The sequence below is a fragment of the Elephas maximus genome, chromosome 7 (assembly GCF_024166365.1).
Source record: "Elephas maximus indicus isolate mEleMax1 chromosome 7, mEleMax1 primary haplotype, whole genome shotgun sequence".
Taxonomy (NCBI): domain Eukaryota; kingdom Metazoa; phylum Chordata; class Mammalia; order Proboscidea; family Elephantidae; genus Elephas; species Elephas maximus.
In genome coordinates this window covers 113,839,041-113,860,162 of record NC_064825.1, presented here as the reverse complement: position 1 = coordinate 113,860,162, position 21,122 = coordinate 113,839,041, and the positions used below count along the sequence as shown (strand labels likewise).

Below are 21,122 nucleotides of genomic sequence, written 5' to 3'. Positions count from 1 at the left end.
AATAAACTGACAACATTAGTTCTTGACTTGATTACAAAGAAAACATTGCCTTAAATATCAGACGACAGGCAGAACTGCTCTTGCTTTCTATAATTATTAGCCAATTCAGTTTTCTGGCTCCACATGTTTTCTACACAGAATGGATTCCAGGCCTCTACTCCACGTTAGCCTTCTTACTCCAGCCAAGCACCTCATAGAGTTTTAGGGTCTCTATATCATTCCCTCCTTTTGATCAGTTGAACATCCTTTGATTTCTTTAATATCGTTTTTCTGTATAGACTTAAGCCATCTTCAGCATGGACTCTGTTTCCTTGATGGTAGCCTATTTGTTTTTGGGCCTATTAAACTCAGTACTTTGAGATTTTATGTGTGTATATATGTATATACATATTTGTTTTTTTGCCAGATACCATCTGATTATTCATCAGGTACCATTGAAGCCATCATCACCATGCTGTACATTATTAAACAGTTGAGGACATTTATTCACAGCCCTTTGTTGAATTACAGGAATAACATGCTCCTTTCTTTTGAACTGAAGCAGCATGCAGGACTCATCTGCCCTGTTACAGAAATGAACAAAATCAAAATGCATGAGCTGCTTTGGAGATGTAGAGTTATTTATCCAATATATTTTTCATCATAGGAATGGAGGGTTCATGGGAATTCTAGGGTCCCAGATGCACATTGGTTATTTGTACTCCATCCATGTAAACAAAGTAAGATGAAATAAAAGTTTAGCATTAGAATTTTTCTCTAGACAGTTTGATCCTCCACACAGAAACACGTACCCACAAGAGGCACACATTACTCCCGTTCTCGTTAGGGAAAAGGGAAAGGGAATAATCTGATTTGCTTTTGCAAGTCATTTTTCAGTATGGAAGTTATTATAAATAGACAAGCTTTCTAATCTAGATCTTTCCTTAAAATGGGACTAAACAGGGACCTCTGAATTCTAATAATTACAAAAATCTACTAAGGCAGTATAAACCTATTGTTATGGAGAAAAATGAAAGGATATTCATTACCATAAACCATACCAGGACAAATAAATACTTGGGTAAGATAAAAACCGAGCACAGAAGGGTAAATAGAGGAATTAGAGAGATCCCATTTTTTTTTTTTTTCATTACCTGACACAGATGGCTCATCCTTCTATGGTACTGATATTGACATCAGCAACAGGTATATGGTTATAGTTGAAAATGGGTAATGTTAAAGGATTTGAATTCTCATGTACATTTTATGGGGAAGGATGGCATATCCAACAGTCCATTAAGCTGGCAGCACTAGCCACTGCCTGAGTAAGTCTCACAAAGGCATTGTTATGGCAGCCATTAAAGGCAATCGGGAGACATAATAGTCTTATAACAGATATAAGCCTCATACTGAAGAAAGACTGCCTAAAAGTAATATATTGAAGCAATTAGAGAGTAGATTTTAGCTATCACAAAGTAAACACCCATGATTATAATCATAGATGTAAGCGACTATAAACCATGTAAACAATTACAATGAAAATAACTAATGTAGTAAGAACATACAAACATAGTACTGATTCTAGTTTTAAACTGGGTATAAAGCCTTGACTTAATTAATTAAAATAAAAAGTAATGCCTCCAATACTTTAAAAATAGAGCAATAACTGACCGGGTCACTCCAAGGGTAAAGAATATAGCTAAATAGTTAATGTATGACATGAGAAATTATGGGTGAGGCACTAGTAGGGTACAGTTGTGGTCCAGAGTCTTGGGAGAAGCTGTGAACACCAGGTGTCATCTGCTTTTTGGTGATAGAATGTCTGAAATTTAATTTTGATCTTTTGTTTGATTAAAGAATCCAGGTGGGAACTAGAGTATTCTTCAATTTGGAGAGATGGATCAAAGTTTTAACCTCCAATAATCTGGAGTACTAGATAAAACTCTATTTACTGAGGTTTGATAGAGTATTTTTTTTTTCCAATAAACATAATCTCTAGGCTGAATAGCGGGTAGCTCAGACGCTTTTGATTTCTGATTATCAAAAGCATTTTTAAGTTGTGAGCAATATTCCCTAGAGTACTGAATAAAGGACTTGCAATATTGGAACAGCCAGATTGAGTTAAATTTGATTCAGAGCAAGTTGCCAAATAAGGGTGGGCCATAGACTCCTCCCAGTAATAATTTCAGGATGAGTTAATCTACCAATTTCAAATGGATTAATTCTCAACTTAAAAAGGACCAGAGGCAATATTTTTGTTCAAGTTAACTGTAAAGATTTGGAAAGTTTTGCTAGTTGAGTTTTTTACTATGTAAGGAAAATGAAGCCTTTGGAAAATGGGGAAAGTTTTATATATCCCACAATTATTTGTCCAGTCAAGTGGGTGTCTTGGTTAGTACAAAGGACCTTTGGGGCTCTTCAGATGGGGTCAATATTTTTAAGAAGTTTCTTGCCCAAAAAAGTGGCAGTAGCTTGATGACTCAGGAAAGCTTTTACCCGGTGAAAAAATATATAAATTATTTCTAATACAAACTTATAATTATTTAAGAGTGGAAGATGAATAAAATCCATTTGCCCTTTAAGCATTGGTTCTGAAGGCAAAGGAATTATACCAGGTGGAGCTTTAAAAGTTTTCTTAGAATTAAATTGAAAACAAATAGGACACTGGGAAACCATTTGCTCAGCAGCTTTAGGAATGTGTCCCTACCAATATTTCTTTTAAAACATTATTGTCTTATTTCTGTTTCCAAATGGGCATTCATGTGCAATGCCTCCAGTAGAAGTTTGCAAAAATTTAGGGAGAACTAAGTTCTGATTAGGAACCATCCATATTCAAGAAATAGAACATTGGGAGCATCTTTTTTTTTTTTTTTTTCCTTTCTCAATTTAGTCATGTGGGGCTGATTTTTGGTGTTCAGATAAATTCTTCTCAACAAGTTCTCCAGGTTTAAAAGGGTTTCTACGTGCATATTAAACAGTGGTTCATCATTCAAAACAGTGCCCCAATGTGAAGGACCATACATTTCTCTAACTTTAATATTTAAACCATCCTATCTGGCCTTCCTGAGTTTGCCAGGTGGGCTTTGTGACCTGGCCAAGATATCTCAATTACTCAGGAAACTCCAAAGGTTTATAATTATCTTCTCAGGAAATAAGGGCAAAGATTAATTCACTTTTCAGTGAAATTATTTTCACAAGATAAACTGAATGACTTTATGGTTAACATATGTCTTACTATAAAGAGGGGTTTGTGAAGGCTCAATAATTGTGTCTATCTGGGCTTCAGTTTCCTTATATTTAACAGCCCCACCTCTTGGTCATGATCAAAAATTTTGATTACTCTTTAGTAAAAATCTCCATTAATATAATCGAAAGTCTGATCCTGCAGAATGAGGATGGTGGATATCATTTGTAGTCTGATTGGCTAAAATTGATCCTTGATACTATACATTTTAGGAAGGCTATTGTAATGAAAGGAAACCCTGGTGGCATAGTGGTTAAGTGCTATAGCTGCTAACCAAAACATCAGCTGTTCGAATCTAACAGGTGCTCCTTGGAAACTCTACGGGGCAGTTTTACTTTGTCCTATAGGGTCTCTATGAATTGGAAGTGACTTGATGGCAAAGGCTTTTTTTTATTATGATTATTGTAAAGAATGACTAAGAGGACAATAGTCAAGGTTTGAAAAATTCCTCTGAGTCGAAGACCCTAGGAAACAAAATTCAGACAGGAGATAAATCCCATGGTGTTTCAGGTTTTATTTTCTTTGATTTAGCAGCTCCTTGTGCATGGGTGTCAGCTGTTACTACACTTGGTATACATAGCATTGTAACACAATCAAAGTACGAACACATCTTTCTGAGGTCAACATATAACTAAAGCTAGTCTATTTTGTAAAGTCATTTTGCTAATTTCTGATAGTTCTTTGGATAGGGAAGGGATAACTTGCTGGATTTATGACACTGAATCTTTTAATTTTAATACTATTCGTCTAATACCATTTGCAATCCTAAAGTGTATCTCCAAACCTAAGAATGTGTAGTGCCCATGACTAAAGGAATTATTGCCATAGTCAAGCAGTTTACAAGCTTGTATTCAGTTAGTTCTTTCAAACTTCCACTTAGTTCTGTATCTAAATGAACAATAGTTTGTTCTCCTATTTCTACATCATTGGTCTATATTTCTAACTTTCCCTTCAGATAATTGATTACACTTGGAAACATAAGGAACAGCATAAGTTATGTAGTGAGAACCAGTCCAACATGTGAGTAGAAAACTAAACTATTAGTTTCCTATAGTTTACAAAGAGATGTAAAATTTCTCAAAGACAATTATCAGGCTAGAAAGTGCCTTAGTTCAGTTAGCCAGGAATATCATGAGATTCACTTTCCTTCTTCTTTTCTTGTAGAAATGACACTCTTATTCTACTTGTTGTCCAATGTCTGAGTACTCTTGTTTCCTATATACCTTGCAATTTTCTAGTTCCTTCTGGGAATAACCTATTCTAATTGCTGCATAATTGAAGGGAATATAATCCTGAACGCATTTTGACTGGAAATCTTTATACCCTTATCTAATTTAAGATGGAAATTATGACCTTATTAAATGCATGGCAACCATTTTCTGCATGACGTAAATCTTGAATATTGTGCTTCATGACTAGAAAGGCTTAGGTATGTCTTAGTTATCTAGTGTTGCTGTACCAGAAATACAAGTGAGTGGAATTAATGAAATAAATATATTCTCTCACGGTTTACCAAAAGCAAAACCAAACTTGTTGCCATCAAGTCAATTCTGACTCGTAGTGACCCTACAGGGCAGAGTAAAACTCTCCATAGGGTTCCCAAGGAGCAGCTGGTAGATTCCCACTGGGGATGTTTTTGGTTAGTGGCCAATCTCTTAACCATTCTTCCACCAGATCTCCTCTCACAGTTTAGGAGGCTAAAAGTCCTAATTCTGGGGACTGGATCAAAGTGAGGGTTTTCTCTCTTTGTGGGCTCTGGGTCCTTGACTCTTCTCAGCTTCTGTCCCTTGGTTCCTTGGCCATCTTCATGCAGTATGTATCTTCTTCTTCATTTGTTTGCTTGCTTTGTGCCAAAGGAGGACCGGTGGTGCAGTAGTTAAGCGCTCAGCTTCTAACTGAAAGTTCACTTGGTGGTTGGAATACGCCAGCCTCTCTGTGAGAGAAAGATGTGGCAGTCAGCTTCTTTAAAGATTTACAATCTTGGAAACCCTGTGGGTCAGGTCTACTGTGTCCTACAAGGTTACTATGAGTTGGAATCAGCTGTAAGGCAAAGCGGATGGGTTGCTCTGTGACTAACCCTCTCTTTTCATATCCCAAAAGGATTTCCCTGAAACACACCTTACACTCATATGACCTCCTTAACATAAGAAAACCCTTTTCCCAGATGAGATCATAGCCACATGTGTAGAGGTTAGGAATTACAACACATATTTTGGGGGGATACAATTCAATCCACAACAGGGTTAAAAAAAAAAAAAAAGTGAAAACACTCTGTGGAGGAATGAAAGGAATTTTATTGTGTCTGTATTGCAGCGGAAGAAAGAGGCCAGAGCAGTGGAGGAACAGCATGATTTCAGTGTAGTATCTGATTCTTTCCCCAGAAATATACAATAAAATTCAAGAAAGTATTGATTAGCCATTATTTTTTTGTTGAAATAGTGAATGACCTGAGTAACCTCAGTTGATCAACTAAATAAGTTCAATAAATCCTTAGAGCAGAGCTCAGTATTTTTTGTAATCTGGTTGTATTTTTTTAGGTATTGTCTCATTTTTTGCTCTTAAAAATTTTATGCCTAAAGAGAAGCCAGTGAGTATGACAAAGCAGGAAGTTCAAATGGTCTGTTTTTCCATCACAATCAACCTTGTCAGGTACCTTGGAAAGTAGCACAAGGTTTACATATTTTAACTAGGCTAGATGTCCTCTGAAATATGGGAATAATAGGAGTTAAAAATATGGGTTAAATGATGGATTTAAAAAATATATATATGTATGAGTTAAATGATATATTTATAACACAATATTTACTCCCTATTTTTCTTAAATAATAAATTCAAAGAAAAAAATCCAAAGTCAGGGTGGTACTGGAATCAACTATTTCATCATAACTTCACAACACCTCCAGTTCTACTGGGATTGAGTTGACATCTAATTTTGTTTTTTGTTCTGTCTATAATTCCTGGCTGTGTATGTGAGTGAGTACCTTCACATTATGTAGGTTGCATGGGACTATATAGATCACTTTTGTTTTGTTTCTTTCACTGAATTACCCCTTATTTTCTCACTGGGGAAATTGCAGGATGTGCTAGATAATGAGTAGACACAGCAAGATATTTTTTAAATCCCGTCAAGATGATTTGGGCACATCTACCGAAATGCAGGCTAATTCTTCAGGGAACATCAGAAAGGGGAGGGAAATCATAAATTCTTCCTACCAGAGAAAACAAGAGAATCATTTGAGAAAAGAAAATCTGATACTTTACTCAAGGTAAGTGGATAAGAATTTTCTTTTATTCCGATTGTCATGTGGATTTTGACCATGACTCCTGACTCGTAACTGCAGACACTATTACGGTCACTCAAAAATTACCCCTTTAACTTCACCAAAAACATTCATTTTCTCTTTTGTTAATTAGAATTCCATGGAGATCTATGTTGTTTTTAGAACATTAAAACCTATAAATTAAGAGTGTGCCCCAGCTCTATTTTATTTGTGGAAGACAATCATGGCCTTTGATTACTGCAAATGAAGAGGGAGTTAGAAATATGTCAAAAATTTCATCACCAGTTTAATATAATCTTTTATGGTTAGGCATACCTTGGACATATAATCAGGAAAGAATTCCTAGAAAAGGACATCTTATTTGGTAAAGTAGGGAGCCAACTGGATGGCAAAGTAGATGGACACTTCGATGGGATAGATTGACACAGTAGGCAAAACAACAGACTCAAACATACCAAGATGGCACAGGAATGGACATCATTTCATTCTGTTACACATGGGGTCAATGTGAGTCAGAGCCAACTCAGCAGCAACACATGGAAACAACAAATTAAGGTTAGGATGCCAGATACAGCATAGAACACCAAGATATATTGGAATTTCTCAAAACGAAATATTTTTTCTAGTTTAAATATGATAAAAAACAATATTTGATAAATATTCTTTTAGTGCAAGTTTGCCCAATGAAATATTTGCTAAATAATGCATATTGTTAGTAAAAGAGTACACCAAGTTCATCTGATTTTTACATAAGAATTTCCTGTGAAAACATACAATTTTTGTTGTTGTCAATCATGATAATGATGTTTATTTTTGTTCCGTACTAGTTGTTTACTATAGGATTTCAGAGCATTACAAACTGATGACGTAGACTGACAAATAGCATGATTTTTAATCGTTATAGTGTATGAAAAACTCCCTGCACCTAAAATATTCCTACCTGATATTATCATGTCTCAGGATTGAAAAATCATTTATTCATTTACAAACTTCTATATTCTGTCTGCTTCAGTGACGATCCCTACCCAGAGATATTTAAAATATACACATTTAGCTGTCCAGAACAAATCAGAGATATTCTTTTCCATAAAGGAGAATGAGCTGGAACAAAGAATCCAGACATCTTAAGAGGGAGATAGTAAATGACACTGAACATGTTAACAGACTCAATACACACTAGAATAATTCTTAGAGAACATTGAAGAATTAAAGACAGTAGGGTGGAACTAGAAATTTGAATTTCTTTGCTCAATCTAGAATTCTACAGTAATTACCTATGATATCAGGACTTGTGATGTAGCAAATTTGAGATAAAGTTTTTAAATGCTGTGGGGGAGGAAAGACCTAGAAGGGAGTGTGAAGCTAAGTGCAGAAACAGCAGAAAACCTTTTCTAGGAAGAAGGGGTGAAGGTGATTCACAATCTCCAGTATTGCCCCCCCAACCTCCTGGATCAGGGTAGAAAAATTGAACCAAAAACTAGCAGATTCTTAGAATTACTACCTGTCTCCTGAAAGTTCCAGCCAGCCACAGGATAAAAAAAATTATCCTTAGCAGATATTTCCCTGTAGCTTATGTCAGGACTTCAGCTACTCCATGCCACCATATTCTAAGACCTTGTCAGGGGCCCATAAGTTTCTACCTGATAGTTTCACAGGCTAAACCTGGGCATTCTATTACATTATAATAATTCTAGACTGTATTTTATGTCACTGAGGATTTGGAAATCTACTTACTGTTCCAATCAAAAATCAAGCTTTATAGAATACTAGGTTTTCTTTGAGTGGGCAATGAATTTGAGAAGAGGTTAAAAGGGAATTCAACTGGATTAAGCTAAAAAAGCTTCAGTAACTTCAATTCAGGGCATTTCCATTTTGATTAAATGACTTTCTTTGTAAAATTTTATAAAATGAAGGGACTGGTGTTATCACTAAGACATTTGGAAATCACAGTCCTTTACCCTGTGAATTCTCAATTGTAGAGGTCCAGAAAAAAATTGATAATTTGCGATATATGATGTTATAAATTCAAAAGTACATATTCTAAATGCCTTATGGAGCTTCTCATCTCCACGTCATTATGTTAGAGGAACTGGATCATATACATTTTAAATAGTCCAAATCTCCAAACACTGATATAAACCATCAATTTAACAGGGGTGGATCCAGGTCTTCTGTGTCTTGAAGCTTATATAAATTTGAAGATTTTCATTAAAACAACAAATACACTTATAAATACTGAGACAGAAATATACATAATTACTTAAATGGAAAGGAAATAGAAACAAAATTAGATTATAAACAAACTGACCTTAATGACAAATATTATTAAATGTAGAAATATAAACTTTCTTAAATTAAAGATATGTTTCAGCAAACTGGGTGCTAGACATGTTCTTAGAAGCTGTCCTAACACCAGAATGAAAACATTATTAAATTATCCATGTCAGTGTTTCGAGCCGTAAAGATAGGTCTTCTCAGCCTCAAATAAAGTATCATTAACTCAGTTCCCATTCATTTTGACCCTAGAAATGCCTACTGACATTTTGTGAAGTATAATGGAGAGGAGATTGAAATGGCAAGTGAATGTGCCATTAACTGATAATGGTTAAAATATTCTACTTTCACAACACTAATAAAGATACATCACTTATGTGGATGCATTGCTAAGGTCTTGCTGACGGTCTTGGAAGGGCCCAGAGCAAATAAGGGGCCAAAAAACTTAAGTTTCATTAATTTCATGTTATCTCTTTCACTCTCTTTAAGAATATCAACATCTTACAAATATTCTCAGACAAAAAACAGAAGTGTCCTAAAGTAAAATGATTGTTGCTGTTGTTGTTAGATGCCCTCGAGTCAGTTCCAACTCATAGCAACCCTGTGCACAACAGAACTAAACATTGCCTGGCCCTGAGCCATTCTTACAATCGTTGTTATGCTTGAGCTCATTGTTACAGCCACTGTGTTAATCCACCTCTTTGAGGGTCTTCCTCCTTTCCACTGACCCTGTACACTGCCAAGCATGATGTCCTTCTCCAGGGACTGATCCCTCCTGACAACATGTCCAAAGTATACAAGACGCAGTCTCACCATCCTTGCTTCTAAGGGGCATTCTGGTTGTACTTCTTCTAGGACAGATTTGTTCATTCTTTTGGCAGTCCATGGTCTATTCAATATTCTTCACCAACACCACAAATCAAAGGCGTCAATTCTTCTTCGGTCTTCCTTATCCATTGTCCAGCTTTCACATGCATATGATTTGATTGAAAATACCATGGCTTGGGTCAGGTGCACCTTAGTCTTCAAGGTGACATCTTTGCTCTTCAACACTTTAAAGAGGTCCTCTGCAGCAGATTTACCCAATGCAATGAGTCTTTTGATTTCTTGACTGCTGCTTCCATGGCTGTTGATTGTGGATCCAAGTAAAATTAAACCCTTGACAACTTCAATCTTTTCTCCATTTATCACGATGTTGCTCATTGGTCTAGCTGTGAGGATTTTTCTTTTCTTTATGTTGAGGTGTAATCCATACTGAAGGCTGTGGTCTTTGATCTTCATTAATAAGTGCTTCAAGTCCTCTTCACTTTGAGCAAGCAAGGTTGTGACATCTGCATAACGCAGGTTGTTAATGAGTCTTCCCCCAATCCTGATGTCCCATTCTTCTTCTCCTATTATTTGCTCAGCATACAGATTGAATAAGTATGGTGAAAGAACACAACCCTGACGCACACCTTTCCTGACATTAAACCAATCAGTGGCCCCTTGTTCTGTCCGAACAACTTCTTCTTGACCTGTGTAAAGGGACCTCATGAGCACAATTAAGTGTTCTGGAATTCCCATTCTTTGCAATGTTATCCATAATTTGTTATGATCCACACAGTCGAATGCCTTTGCATAGTTGATAAAACACAGGTAAACATCCTTCTGGTATTCTCTGCTTTCAGCCAGGATCCATCTGACATCAGCAATGATATCCCTGGTTACACATCCTCTTCTGAGGCTGGCCTGAATTTCTGGCAGTTCTCTGTCAATATACTGCTGTTGCATTGTGTAAATAAAATAAAATATAATATTTCTACAGTAGCAAAACTATGTGTTTATTACTAATGAATATAAATAACAAATTATGTTGACCCAATTTAGAACTTAATCTATGCTGTATCAATAAATAATGTGTTTTATATGAATTCCTCATATTTTCAGATGGAGATTCTAAAGATTATTTTAACTTTAAAATAAGACATAGGAATTAATGTTTTTTCACCACACATATGAAGGAAGAGAGCATCGGTGGCTCAGTGGTAGAATGGTAGAATTCTTGCCTTCTGTTGTTTAGTTGGTGCTGTGTGAAAGATAATACCAACCCCTCTTTTTTTTTTTTTCCCGAAAAGATAACTGAACTAAATGGACCAAAAGAACCTAACGGTGATGACTGAATTCATTCTTATTGGAGTCACAAGGTGCCCTGAACTGCAGCTGCCCCTTTTTGGGGTCTTCCTCCTCATCTACATGATCACAGTGATGGGAAACCTAGGCCTGATCACCCTGACCAAGGTGGACTCCCACCTAAACACACCCATGTATTTTTTCATCAGACACCTGGCCTTCATTGATCTTGGTAATTCTACCGTCATTTGTCCCAAGATGCTGGTAAATTTTGTTGTGAATCAAAATATCATTTCCTATTATGAATGTGCCACACAGCTGGCTTTCTTCCTTTTGTTCATTATCAGTGAGTTTTTCATCTTGTCGGTCATGGCCTATGACCGCTACGTGGCCATCTGTAACCCTCTGCTGTACGATGTTATCATGTCCCCGAGACGTTGCCATGTGCTTGTGGGTATTCCATACCTCTATAGTGCATTTCAGTCCCTTATGTTCACCATTAAGATTTTCACTTTGACCTTCTGTGGCTCTAATGTCATCAGTCATTTCTACTGTGATGATGTCCCCCTGATACCTATGCTCTGCTCAAATGTACAAGAGGTACAGCTGTTGATCATAATGTTTTCAGCATTTAATATGATTTCCACCTTGTTGGTTGTCCTGCTGTCCTACCTGCTGATTCTGTTAGCCGTATTTCGAATGCATTCTGCTGAGGGCAGGAGAAAAGCTTTCTCCACATGCGGTTCTCATCTGACAGTGGTGGTTGTGTTCTATGGGACCCTGCTCTTCATGTATTTGCAGCCCAAATCTGCTCATTCATTTGAAACTGACAAAATGGCCTCAGTGTTTTACACTTTAGTCATTCCCATGCTTAACCCCTTGATCTACAGCTTAAGGAACAAAGAGGTGAAAAATGCCTTCCACAGGATCATTAAGAATCCATGAAATCTTTGTATTTAGTATTCAAAATGCGATACTGTTCTGAGGCAGATATCACTGGATGATATTTCTACAATGCAGAATAACATTCTCTTTGGCACCAGAGCTAAGACTAACTAAATGCAGAAACAAATACTTTATATATACATCCAAATTAATTCTCATAATATATACCCCAAATTAAATACCAGTTCTTCCTCATCACAGCTTGCTTCCTATTCATTCCTTCCTTATGTGATTCTGTCAGAACTTAGAACCTCATAGTTCCCCCACGGAAATATTTATTCTGCAACTATTCAGTAAACTATGTGTTTGTTTCAATTGAGTTTTCTTTTCTTTCTTTCTTTTTTTTTTTTTTTGACAGGAATCTTTTAAAACTTGTTTTCATGTCTTTTCTGAGACTAATATAAGATTTTAATCAAAATTGGAGACAAAGCATGATCTGTGTTCATATTGACCCCATGAATAGACTATTAGCCTTCTGTCTCTTCTCCTGTGATAATCACTTCTTATCTATGTTATATTCCAACATCTGTGATGTGTGCTAGGTAATTTTGATTTGCTATCATCTAATTTGGCTTCCTTCCTTCTGAGATAACTAGCCCTGCATGCTGATTCTCACTATCCTATTCTTCACACACAGACAGTAGTTAGAAAAGAAAAAAAAGATACTGAAAAATGAAGAGAGACAGGGTGGAGAAGAGAAGGAAGTGAAAAAAAAAGATATTAAGGATGCCTGATGTGAAGGACTAAAGTATTTATTAAAGATAATAATTGTTATAGATTATGAGGATTAAAAAACTATTGTAAAACCAAGAGAAAATATTGACATACTTTCTAATTCATATTTTCAATGTGTTGGAGAATATTATATGTGTACAGAAGGAAGAACAATGTATCAATAGGACATGTTACTCAAGAGTGAAACAATTTTATTGCTGAACACCCACATATTTTACTAAAGGTAAAGTGTGGATATTGTTCTCTTTACTTGTAGAGGATGTAAAGGATGGTTAGCTAAATTCACCTGAATGAATAGCTATTCTACTGAAGTAGTAGTTACTTTCACCATTAATTTCTTTTTATTCACTAGAAGACTTTGGGGAAAAATATTTATAATATTTCAAACTTTCTTCCCTTCAAACAAAAAATTTTCCTAACTTCCATGTTGTCTTCATCTTCATTAGGTTAATTACAAAACCCTTATCAAGTGTCATAATTTACACAAAACAACAGCGAAATAGTGTTTACTCTCTGTTTTTCCTTGGCATAGACAGGATTCTAGAAAAATACTGAATAGCCCAATAAGATGGCTGGTAAAACAAGAATGTAAAGACATTTCACCCTAATGATGACTGTCCTTACCCCACCTTGATTTTATTCTGGTCTCCACAATGATGCGTTCCATTCATCTAGAGAAGTGCAAACTTTGGTATGTTATACCTAAAGTACATATTTTCTTGGAAATTTTATACTATCTGACGGAGCTAGAAAATATGCATAATACTCAATACTGAACTAAAATGGAAATGTCATCAGAAATGCAGAATGATTATATATTTTGGAAAGACTCAAAATTGTTCAAGAAATCACAACAGTAATTTATGTCAGGAAAGCTACTGTGGTAAAACAGTTAAACAGAAAACTATATATGTAATCATAACACCATATTTAGGAATAAAATTACAGATTTATGTATTTTAATTTGTAGTATATTTTATATGACTTATATGTACATATACGTATATATGTATGATTTAAGACTGTACTGAATCAACAAAAAGGGAAATTAAGAGCTCGAAAAATCAATTTCAGATAAAAGAAACACACACACTCTTATTTATATGTCTACCTTTGCCACGTCAACTTCCAATCATGTTGACCACACGTGTGTCAGAATAGACCTCTGTTATGTCAGGGTTCAGGGGGTGATTATTCATAAGCAGAACACAAAGCTTTTCTTGCAGGTCTTCCTGGGTGGGTTTCAACAGCCAACCTTTTGCTTAACAGCACGTGATTGAGCTTGTGTATCGATATATATGTGCATGTATTATGTACGTATAAAGGCAATGAAGAAAAATGCAATGTCTAATATAAAGTGGTGGCGTAGTGGTTAAGTGCTACATCTGCTAAGCAAAGGGCCGGCAGTTCGAATCCCCCAGGCGCTCTTTGGAAACTCTACGGAGCAGTTCTACACTGTCCTGTAGGGTCGCTATGAGTCGGAATTGACTCGACGACACTGGGTCTGGTCCGGGCTAATACAAAGTGCACATTGAATTGATTTTTTAACACAATCTTTCATTCAATATAAACTTATATATTTATTAAGCCAAATTCTAAATATCTACATCTTGTGAAACTTAAACATTATTCTATATTATGCAGAAAAAATACCGTTCTTAAAATTCTAGAACTCAGAAGAAATGGTTAAAATGAAGAATTTGATCAATAGAGCATTAATAGACAAGAAATACAGTAAAGAGGTGAGAGGTGTATTTATAATTATTTATTGAAGTGAAATTGAACAACACAAAAAATGAACCATTTAAAAGTGTTCTTTCCAGTGACTTTTATTATATTCACAATATTGTGCAACCAACACATTTACCTAGGGTGAAATAATTTATATCAGCCTGATAAAAGTCCTCCTTTAAAAAAAAAAAAATTTTTATGGATTAAGATATCTCTCCTCTATCCGGTTGCCTTCACATGACCCCTGACAACCACTAATCTGCTCTTTGTCCCTGTGAATTTTCCTATTCTGGTTATTGCATATAAATGGAAAAGTTCAATATGTGATCTTCCTTTTTTTGCTTTTCTCATTTAGCCTTAGATATTTCAGGTTCATCCGCATCATAGCATGTATCACTATAACATTTTTTTACGACTGAACAACCTTTCATTTAATGAATATACCATATTTTCTTTATCCATTCATTTGTTGAAGGACATAGTGTTTCCAAAATGATCAGTGTGTACCCTTTTGATCACTGTGTTTCATGTATGCAAATTTTCCTCAATTCTTACACACATGGAGGTCATCAAGAAAGAAGACATGGATAAAATTTTATGAGAAAATATATATTCTCTTACAAATAAATTTGACTTACTATTCAGTTCTACTAAACCTTATCCAACAGTGGTGGTATCCATTGTTGGATTATGTGGTAACACATTGTATTCCAGTAATTCTTATGAGTTTACCATATGAGAGAAAAAGTTAAATATATCAATTATTTAGGGATTTGGGCTAGGAGATAACAGGTGTTAATCTCAAATCCTCTAGTTATTAACTGCCCTCACTATCATTGCTATGTTTGAGTCCATTGCTATAGCCACTGTGTCAGTCTATCTTGTTGATGGTCTTCCTCTTTTTCAGTGACTAAACATGATTTCCTTATCCTGGAATTGGTCCCTCCTGATAACATGTCCAAAATAAGTGAGAGGAAGCCTTGGTCAACCTTGCTCCTAAGGAGCATTCCAGCTATACTTCTTTCAAGACAGATTTCTTTGTTCTTCTGACAGTCCATGTATATTCAATATTCAATACCATAATTTAAACACAACAGTTCTTCTTCAGTTATCTTCTCTAACCAAGGTAAATTAGAGGATATGTCCACAAACATATAAGAATGATTGTGCTAGATTTGTTTTATTATAAGCCTAAGTTCAAGTGGTATGTAAGAATTGTGATATATTCACAAGTAGAATACTACACACCAATACAAATACAATATGGTTAAATGTAAGCACAATATGATGATTCAAAGAAGACAAACTGAGAGTGTTTAATGTACGGTTTGACTCATGTGAATTTCGATACAGGGAAAAGAAATCTAGTGACAGAACTCAGAACTGGAGTTGCCTGGAGATAATATAATGCTAATCCCTTAGTGACATAAGTGGTCATGTGTGAAGAGGGCATAGCATGAAGGAACTTTCTTTGTATTGACAATGTTCTAGATCTTGATTTATGTTGGTACAAATAAAACGCATTTGTCAAAACTCATCAGTGTGTACCGTTCTGATCATTGGGTTTCATCGTATACCACGTTTCCTCAATTCCTGTACATACGGAAGTCCCCAAGGAAGGAGGCATGGGTAAAATTTTATGAGATGAGATATATCTTCTTACAAGTAAAATTGACTCACTATGAGGTTCTACTGAACATTATCCAACCCGGCCGATATGGTAGCTAAGGAACTCCTCAACTTGGACAATTACGTGGTAACTGATTGCATTACAATAATTCTTATGGGTTTGTCATATGAAAGGAAAGGTAAATATAACCTTATTTAGAGGTGTGGGACAGGAAAGATAAAGTTTTAATTTCAAATCCTCTAGTTATTAATATGTAATTTCAGGCAAATTACATGTTTCAGCTGAGCTAAATCTCTTCTGAATATGAGATTACCAGTTGTCTTAGAATAGATTCTGACTATGGCAACCCCATGTGTGTCAGAGACGAACTGTACTGTATAGAGTTTTCAGTGGCTAACTTTTTTAAAAACCAGAATGCCAGGCATTTCTTCTGAGGCTCCTTTCGGTGGACTTGAACTTTCAACCTTTTTAGTTAGCAGTAGAGTGTGTTAAGCACTTACACTACCCAGTAAATATGGAAATAGTATGGGTTAGATTACAAGTTAAATGATGGCTTTAACATAGGTATAAGTTAACTGATATATTTGTAGCAAAGTGCCTTCTACATATTTCTTTTGGTAATAAATTCAAAGAAAAATCCTATGTAATGATGACACTGGCATTTATTATTTCATCCTGACTTTGCAACTGTTCCAGTTTTACTGAGATTGAGCTGATATACATTTTTTCCCCATTGTGTCTATATTTCTTCACTGTGTAAATGAATTAGTACCTTTACATCAGATAGGTTCCATGAGACTGTATGCATGAATTATGCTTTGTTCTTTCATTCAATTACCCCTTCCTTCTTTTCACCAGGGAATATGTAGGTTTTCTTGGATGATTAGCAGGCACATCCAGGCAAATTCTTAAGTCCCTCTGATATTTTGAGCATAATCAATGAAATGCATGCTAATTCTCTGGGGAATATGGCAAAGGGAAGGGAAATCATAAATTCATCCTACCAAAGAAAACATGAGAGTCATTTGAGGAAAGCAAATCTGATTCTCTACTCAAGGTGAGTGGGTAAAATTCTTCTTGATTCTGATTATCAGGTAGATTTTGGTCATTAACTATCACTCCTAACACCTGAATGCAGACACTATTACGGCCACTCACAAATTACCCCTTCAGCTTCACCACATTAATTTTCCCTTTTCTTAACTAGGATTCCATGGAGCTCAATGGTGTTTTTAGGACATTAAATCCTATAAATTAAGAGTGAGCTCCAGCTCCACTTGCTTTATAGGAACTGATACTGGCATTTGATTACACAAGTGAAGTGCGAACTAGGAATACCTGAAAATTCAACACAAAATTAATTTAATGAAATCTATTAATTTTTTTTTTTTTTAAGGTTAGACATACTTTGGACACATCAGGAAAGACAAATTGCTAGAAAAGAACATCACTTTTGGTCAAGTAGAGGGTCAACAAAGAGGAAGGGACTCTCAACTGGATGGATTGACACAATAGTACCAATAAAGTGCATAAACATACCTACAATAATGACTATGGAACATGAATGAGCATCATTTTGTTCTATTATACTTGGAGTCACCATAAGTCAGAGCCAATTCAACAGCAATAAACAACAACATCAAATTAAGGTTAGGATTGCCAGATATAACACAGAATGTCCAGACACAAATGAATTTCACAAAAATAAATAATTTTTATTAGAATTATGCCTAGACAATGTTAAATAAATATTCTTTCAGGAAGAGAATGTGCAATGAAATGTTTGTTAAAAAATGAATATTTTTAGTATAAGTATGCCCCATGCAGCATTGCATAAATTTTGAATAATTTTTACATAAGAATTTTCCATAAAAAACTCACCATTTTTTGGTTATTAATGATGATAATATTGTTTGTTCTTTGTTTTCCCTGCTAGTTTCTTTACTAATGGGCTTGGTGTTTCAGGATGGGCAATACAAACTGATGGAGTAGTCTGGAAAATACTGTTTTTTAAGAATTACGGAGTTATGAAGAACTCCCTGAACCCAAGGTAATTCCTACCTGATATTACCATGTCTGATAACTGAAAAATAATTTATCTGTACTCTTGTATATTCTTCCTGATCACTACTTAGAGATATGAAAAATGTACATATTTTGATGTCTAGGACTGATTATAGATACCCTTTTTCAAAAAGGTAAAATCTAGACATCTTCAGCGAGAGGTAGTGAACAACAATGAAGTTGTTTGTAGATTCAATAACCATTAGAATAATTCTTAGAGAACATTGAAAACTTAAAAGTCATAGAACTGGAAGAAAAAATCTGAATTCCTTACCTCAATCCAATAGTCTACAGGAAAATGCCATGATATCAGGCTTTGCTATACAACAAATTTGAGATAAAGTTTTCAAAAGAACATGGGTTTATAGTTCTTACTCTGTGAGACAGGAAGGACCTGGAAAGAAGATTGGAGCTGAGGGCAGAAATAATAGAGAGCTTATCTAAAAAAAGAAGGGACAGAGGTGACTCACCAATCTCTAGTATTATCCTGCCTCCCAATCTCCTGGTTCAGGCTGGCAAAATCAAATGAAAAATTAGCATATTTCTAGGATTACTGCTATTCTCCTGAAAATTCCATTCAGCCTCAGGATCAAAAGTCATCCTTATCAAACATCCATCTGTACTCCAGCTCTGAACTTCAGCTAGTCCATACTGTAGACTTAGACCTTGCTGGGGGCCCCTGGAAGTTTCTAATAGTTGTGCAAACTAACCATGGGCATTATATCACATAATAATAATTATATCCTACATTTTATATCACTAAATATTTGGAATGCCACTTAGTGTTCCAGTTGAAAATCATGCTTACAGAGCCCTTGGTTTCCATTGATGGGACAATGAATGTGAGGAGAGGTTAAAAGGGAAAACAAGTGGATTCCACTAAAGGAATTCATTAGTTCCAAATGAGTAGTTCCACTTTGATTTATTGACTGTCTTCGTAAAACTTCATGACACGAAGGTACAAAATTTATCACTAAGATATTTGAAATCACTGTCTTAAACTCTATAAATTCTGTATTATAGAGTTCCAGAAATAAATTGGCAGTCTGCAGTATATAATGTAATAAATACACAAATAAATATTCCAAATGCCTTATGGAAACTATCACCTCTATAGCATCATATTAGAAGAAATAGTGCATATACAATTAGTCAAAATCCCTGAATATTGGTAGAAGCCATAGATTATAACAAGTGTATATCCGGATCTTGTATGTTTTGTAACTTATACATATTTGGGGGTTTTCATTAAAAAATGACATGCAAGTATAAACACAAATTGAAGCATGAATACGAAAGTTTAAAAAGAATGAAAACAAACAGGCAAAAAGAAACAAATTTTATTTATAAACAAACTGACCTTGGTCAAAAAATTATAAAATCTATGCATATAATTAATACTCTTATTAACTTTTATAAATTTATAAAATTTATAAAAATTTATAAAATTTAATAAGAGTATTAATTATATTCAACACACATCTCAACATACCAGGTGCTAGGTGAGTTCTTAGAAGGTATTCCAATAACAGAAAGATCACCTTATTAAATGATACTTTCCATTGTCTTTGAACCATAAAAAATATACCTACTAAGCCTCAAATAAATTATCGTTAACTCAGTTCTCATTTATCTGGGCCCCAGGAATATCTGTTGACACTCCATTGCAAATCGACAGTAGGTGAAGTGCAATACAGCACAAGTCAGAATGGGAAGAGAATGTGTCCTCAGTTGTGAATATGGTGGGCAAACTGTGGTTGCAGAGTGGTTAAGTTTTCTGCTACTAAATGGAGAGTTGGTGGTTGGAACCCATCAGCTGCTCTGGGTGAGAAAAGTGTGGCAGTCAGCTAACTTCCATAAAAATTACAGCCTTGGAAACCCTATGAGGCAGTTCTCCTTTGTCCTACAGGGTATCTATGAGTTGGAATCAACTCAGCGGCAGTGGGTTATAACACATAAGTGTCACTAAACTCAGATTGTCCCTGCTTCTTCCTCTAAAATTATCAAAATCCCACAGAAATTCTCAGACAAAAATGAAGTGGACTAAAGAAAAACTTTGATGTAATTTTACAGATAAAATATACTATTTCTGTATTAACAACATTATGGATTTTTGAAGTTAACTTTAGCAACTCCTATATCACAAATCAGGGAGATCCACATAAAACACATTATTCATTGACACAACAGACATTAATTTCTGTTGACTTTCTTTAGAATTTAATCTATGTTATATCAATGAGTAAGGTGTTACACACAGATCTCCTTATTTTTGGATGTGGAAAACATGGTGGTGTAGTGCTTAAGTGGATTCCAACTCGAATCCACCAGCCACTCTTTGGAAACTTTATGCGGCAGTTCCACTCTGACCTATAGGGCCACTATGAGTTGAAATCCACTAGACTGCAAAGTTTTCTTTTTTTTTTTTTTTTGGCTGTAGAAGATTCTAAAGTTTACTTCAACTTCAAAATCATATGAAGAGCCCTGGTGGCACAGTGGTTAAGTGCTTGGCTGCGAACAGAAAGATCAGCCACTCTGTGGGAGAATGATGTGGCAACCTGCTTCTGTAGAGATTACAGCCTTGGAAACCCTACGAGGAAGATCTATTCCATCCTATAGGGACACTATGAGTCAGAAATGACTCAATGATGACAGAAAACAACAGTATGAAGAAAAAGATCAGTGGTTGTTCTCTGGTAGTCTTCTGCATGGGAAACCTGGGTTAAATTTCTGGCCAATATACTTCATACACTACCACCACTGGGTTGGTCAGTAGTGAATTCTGTATTGCTATGATGCTGGATAGGTTTCAGAGGAGGTTCTAGACTAAGGCAGGCTAGGAAAAAACGCCTAGTGCACAACTTCCCCAAATTAGCCAGTGAAAACCCTGTGGTTCACAAGGGTCCAATCCAAAACAGATCACAGGGATGGTGCAGGACTGGGCAGTATTTTGTTTCATTGTGTTTGTGGTCACTGTGAGTCGAGGCTAACTCAATGACAGGTAACAACAAAAAATATGAGGAAAAAAAAAACTTCCATTGCTATAATATATTATAACTTGATTAGAAAATACTACATGAAAGCTAATACCAAACCGTCTGTTTTTTTCCAGAAGAGGTAACTAGACTAA

At 35.4% G+C, this 21,122-nt stretch overlaps 1 protein-coding gene across 1 annotated transcript; it reads left to right on the top strand.

The window, feature by feature from the left end:
* Positions 1 to 10,905: 10,905 nt before the first annotated feature.
* Positions 10,906 to 11,832, top strand: LOC126080426 (olfactory receptor 8K5-like). The gene has a single exon (XM_049891643.1). The coding sequence runs from the start codon at positions 10,906 to 10,908 to the stop codon at positions 11,830 to 11,832; it is 927 nt and encodes a 308-aa protein (XP_049747600.1).
* The last annotated feature ends 9,290 nt before the right edge of the window (positions 11,833 to 21,122 follow it).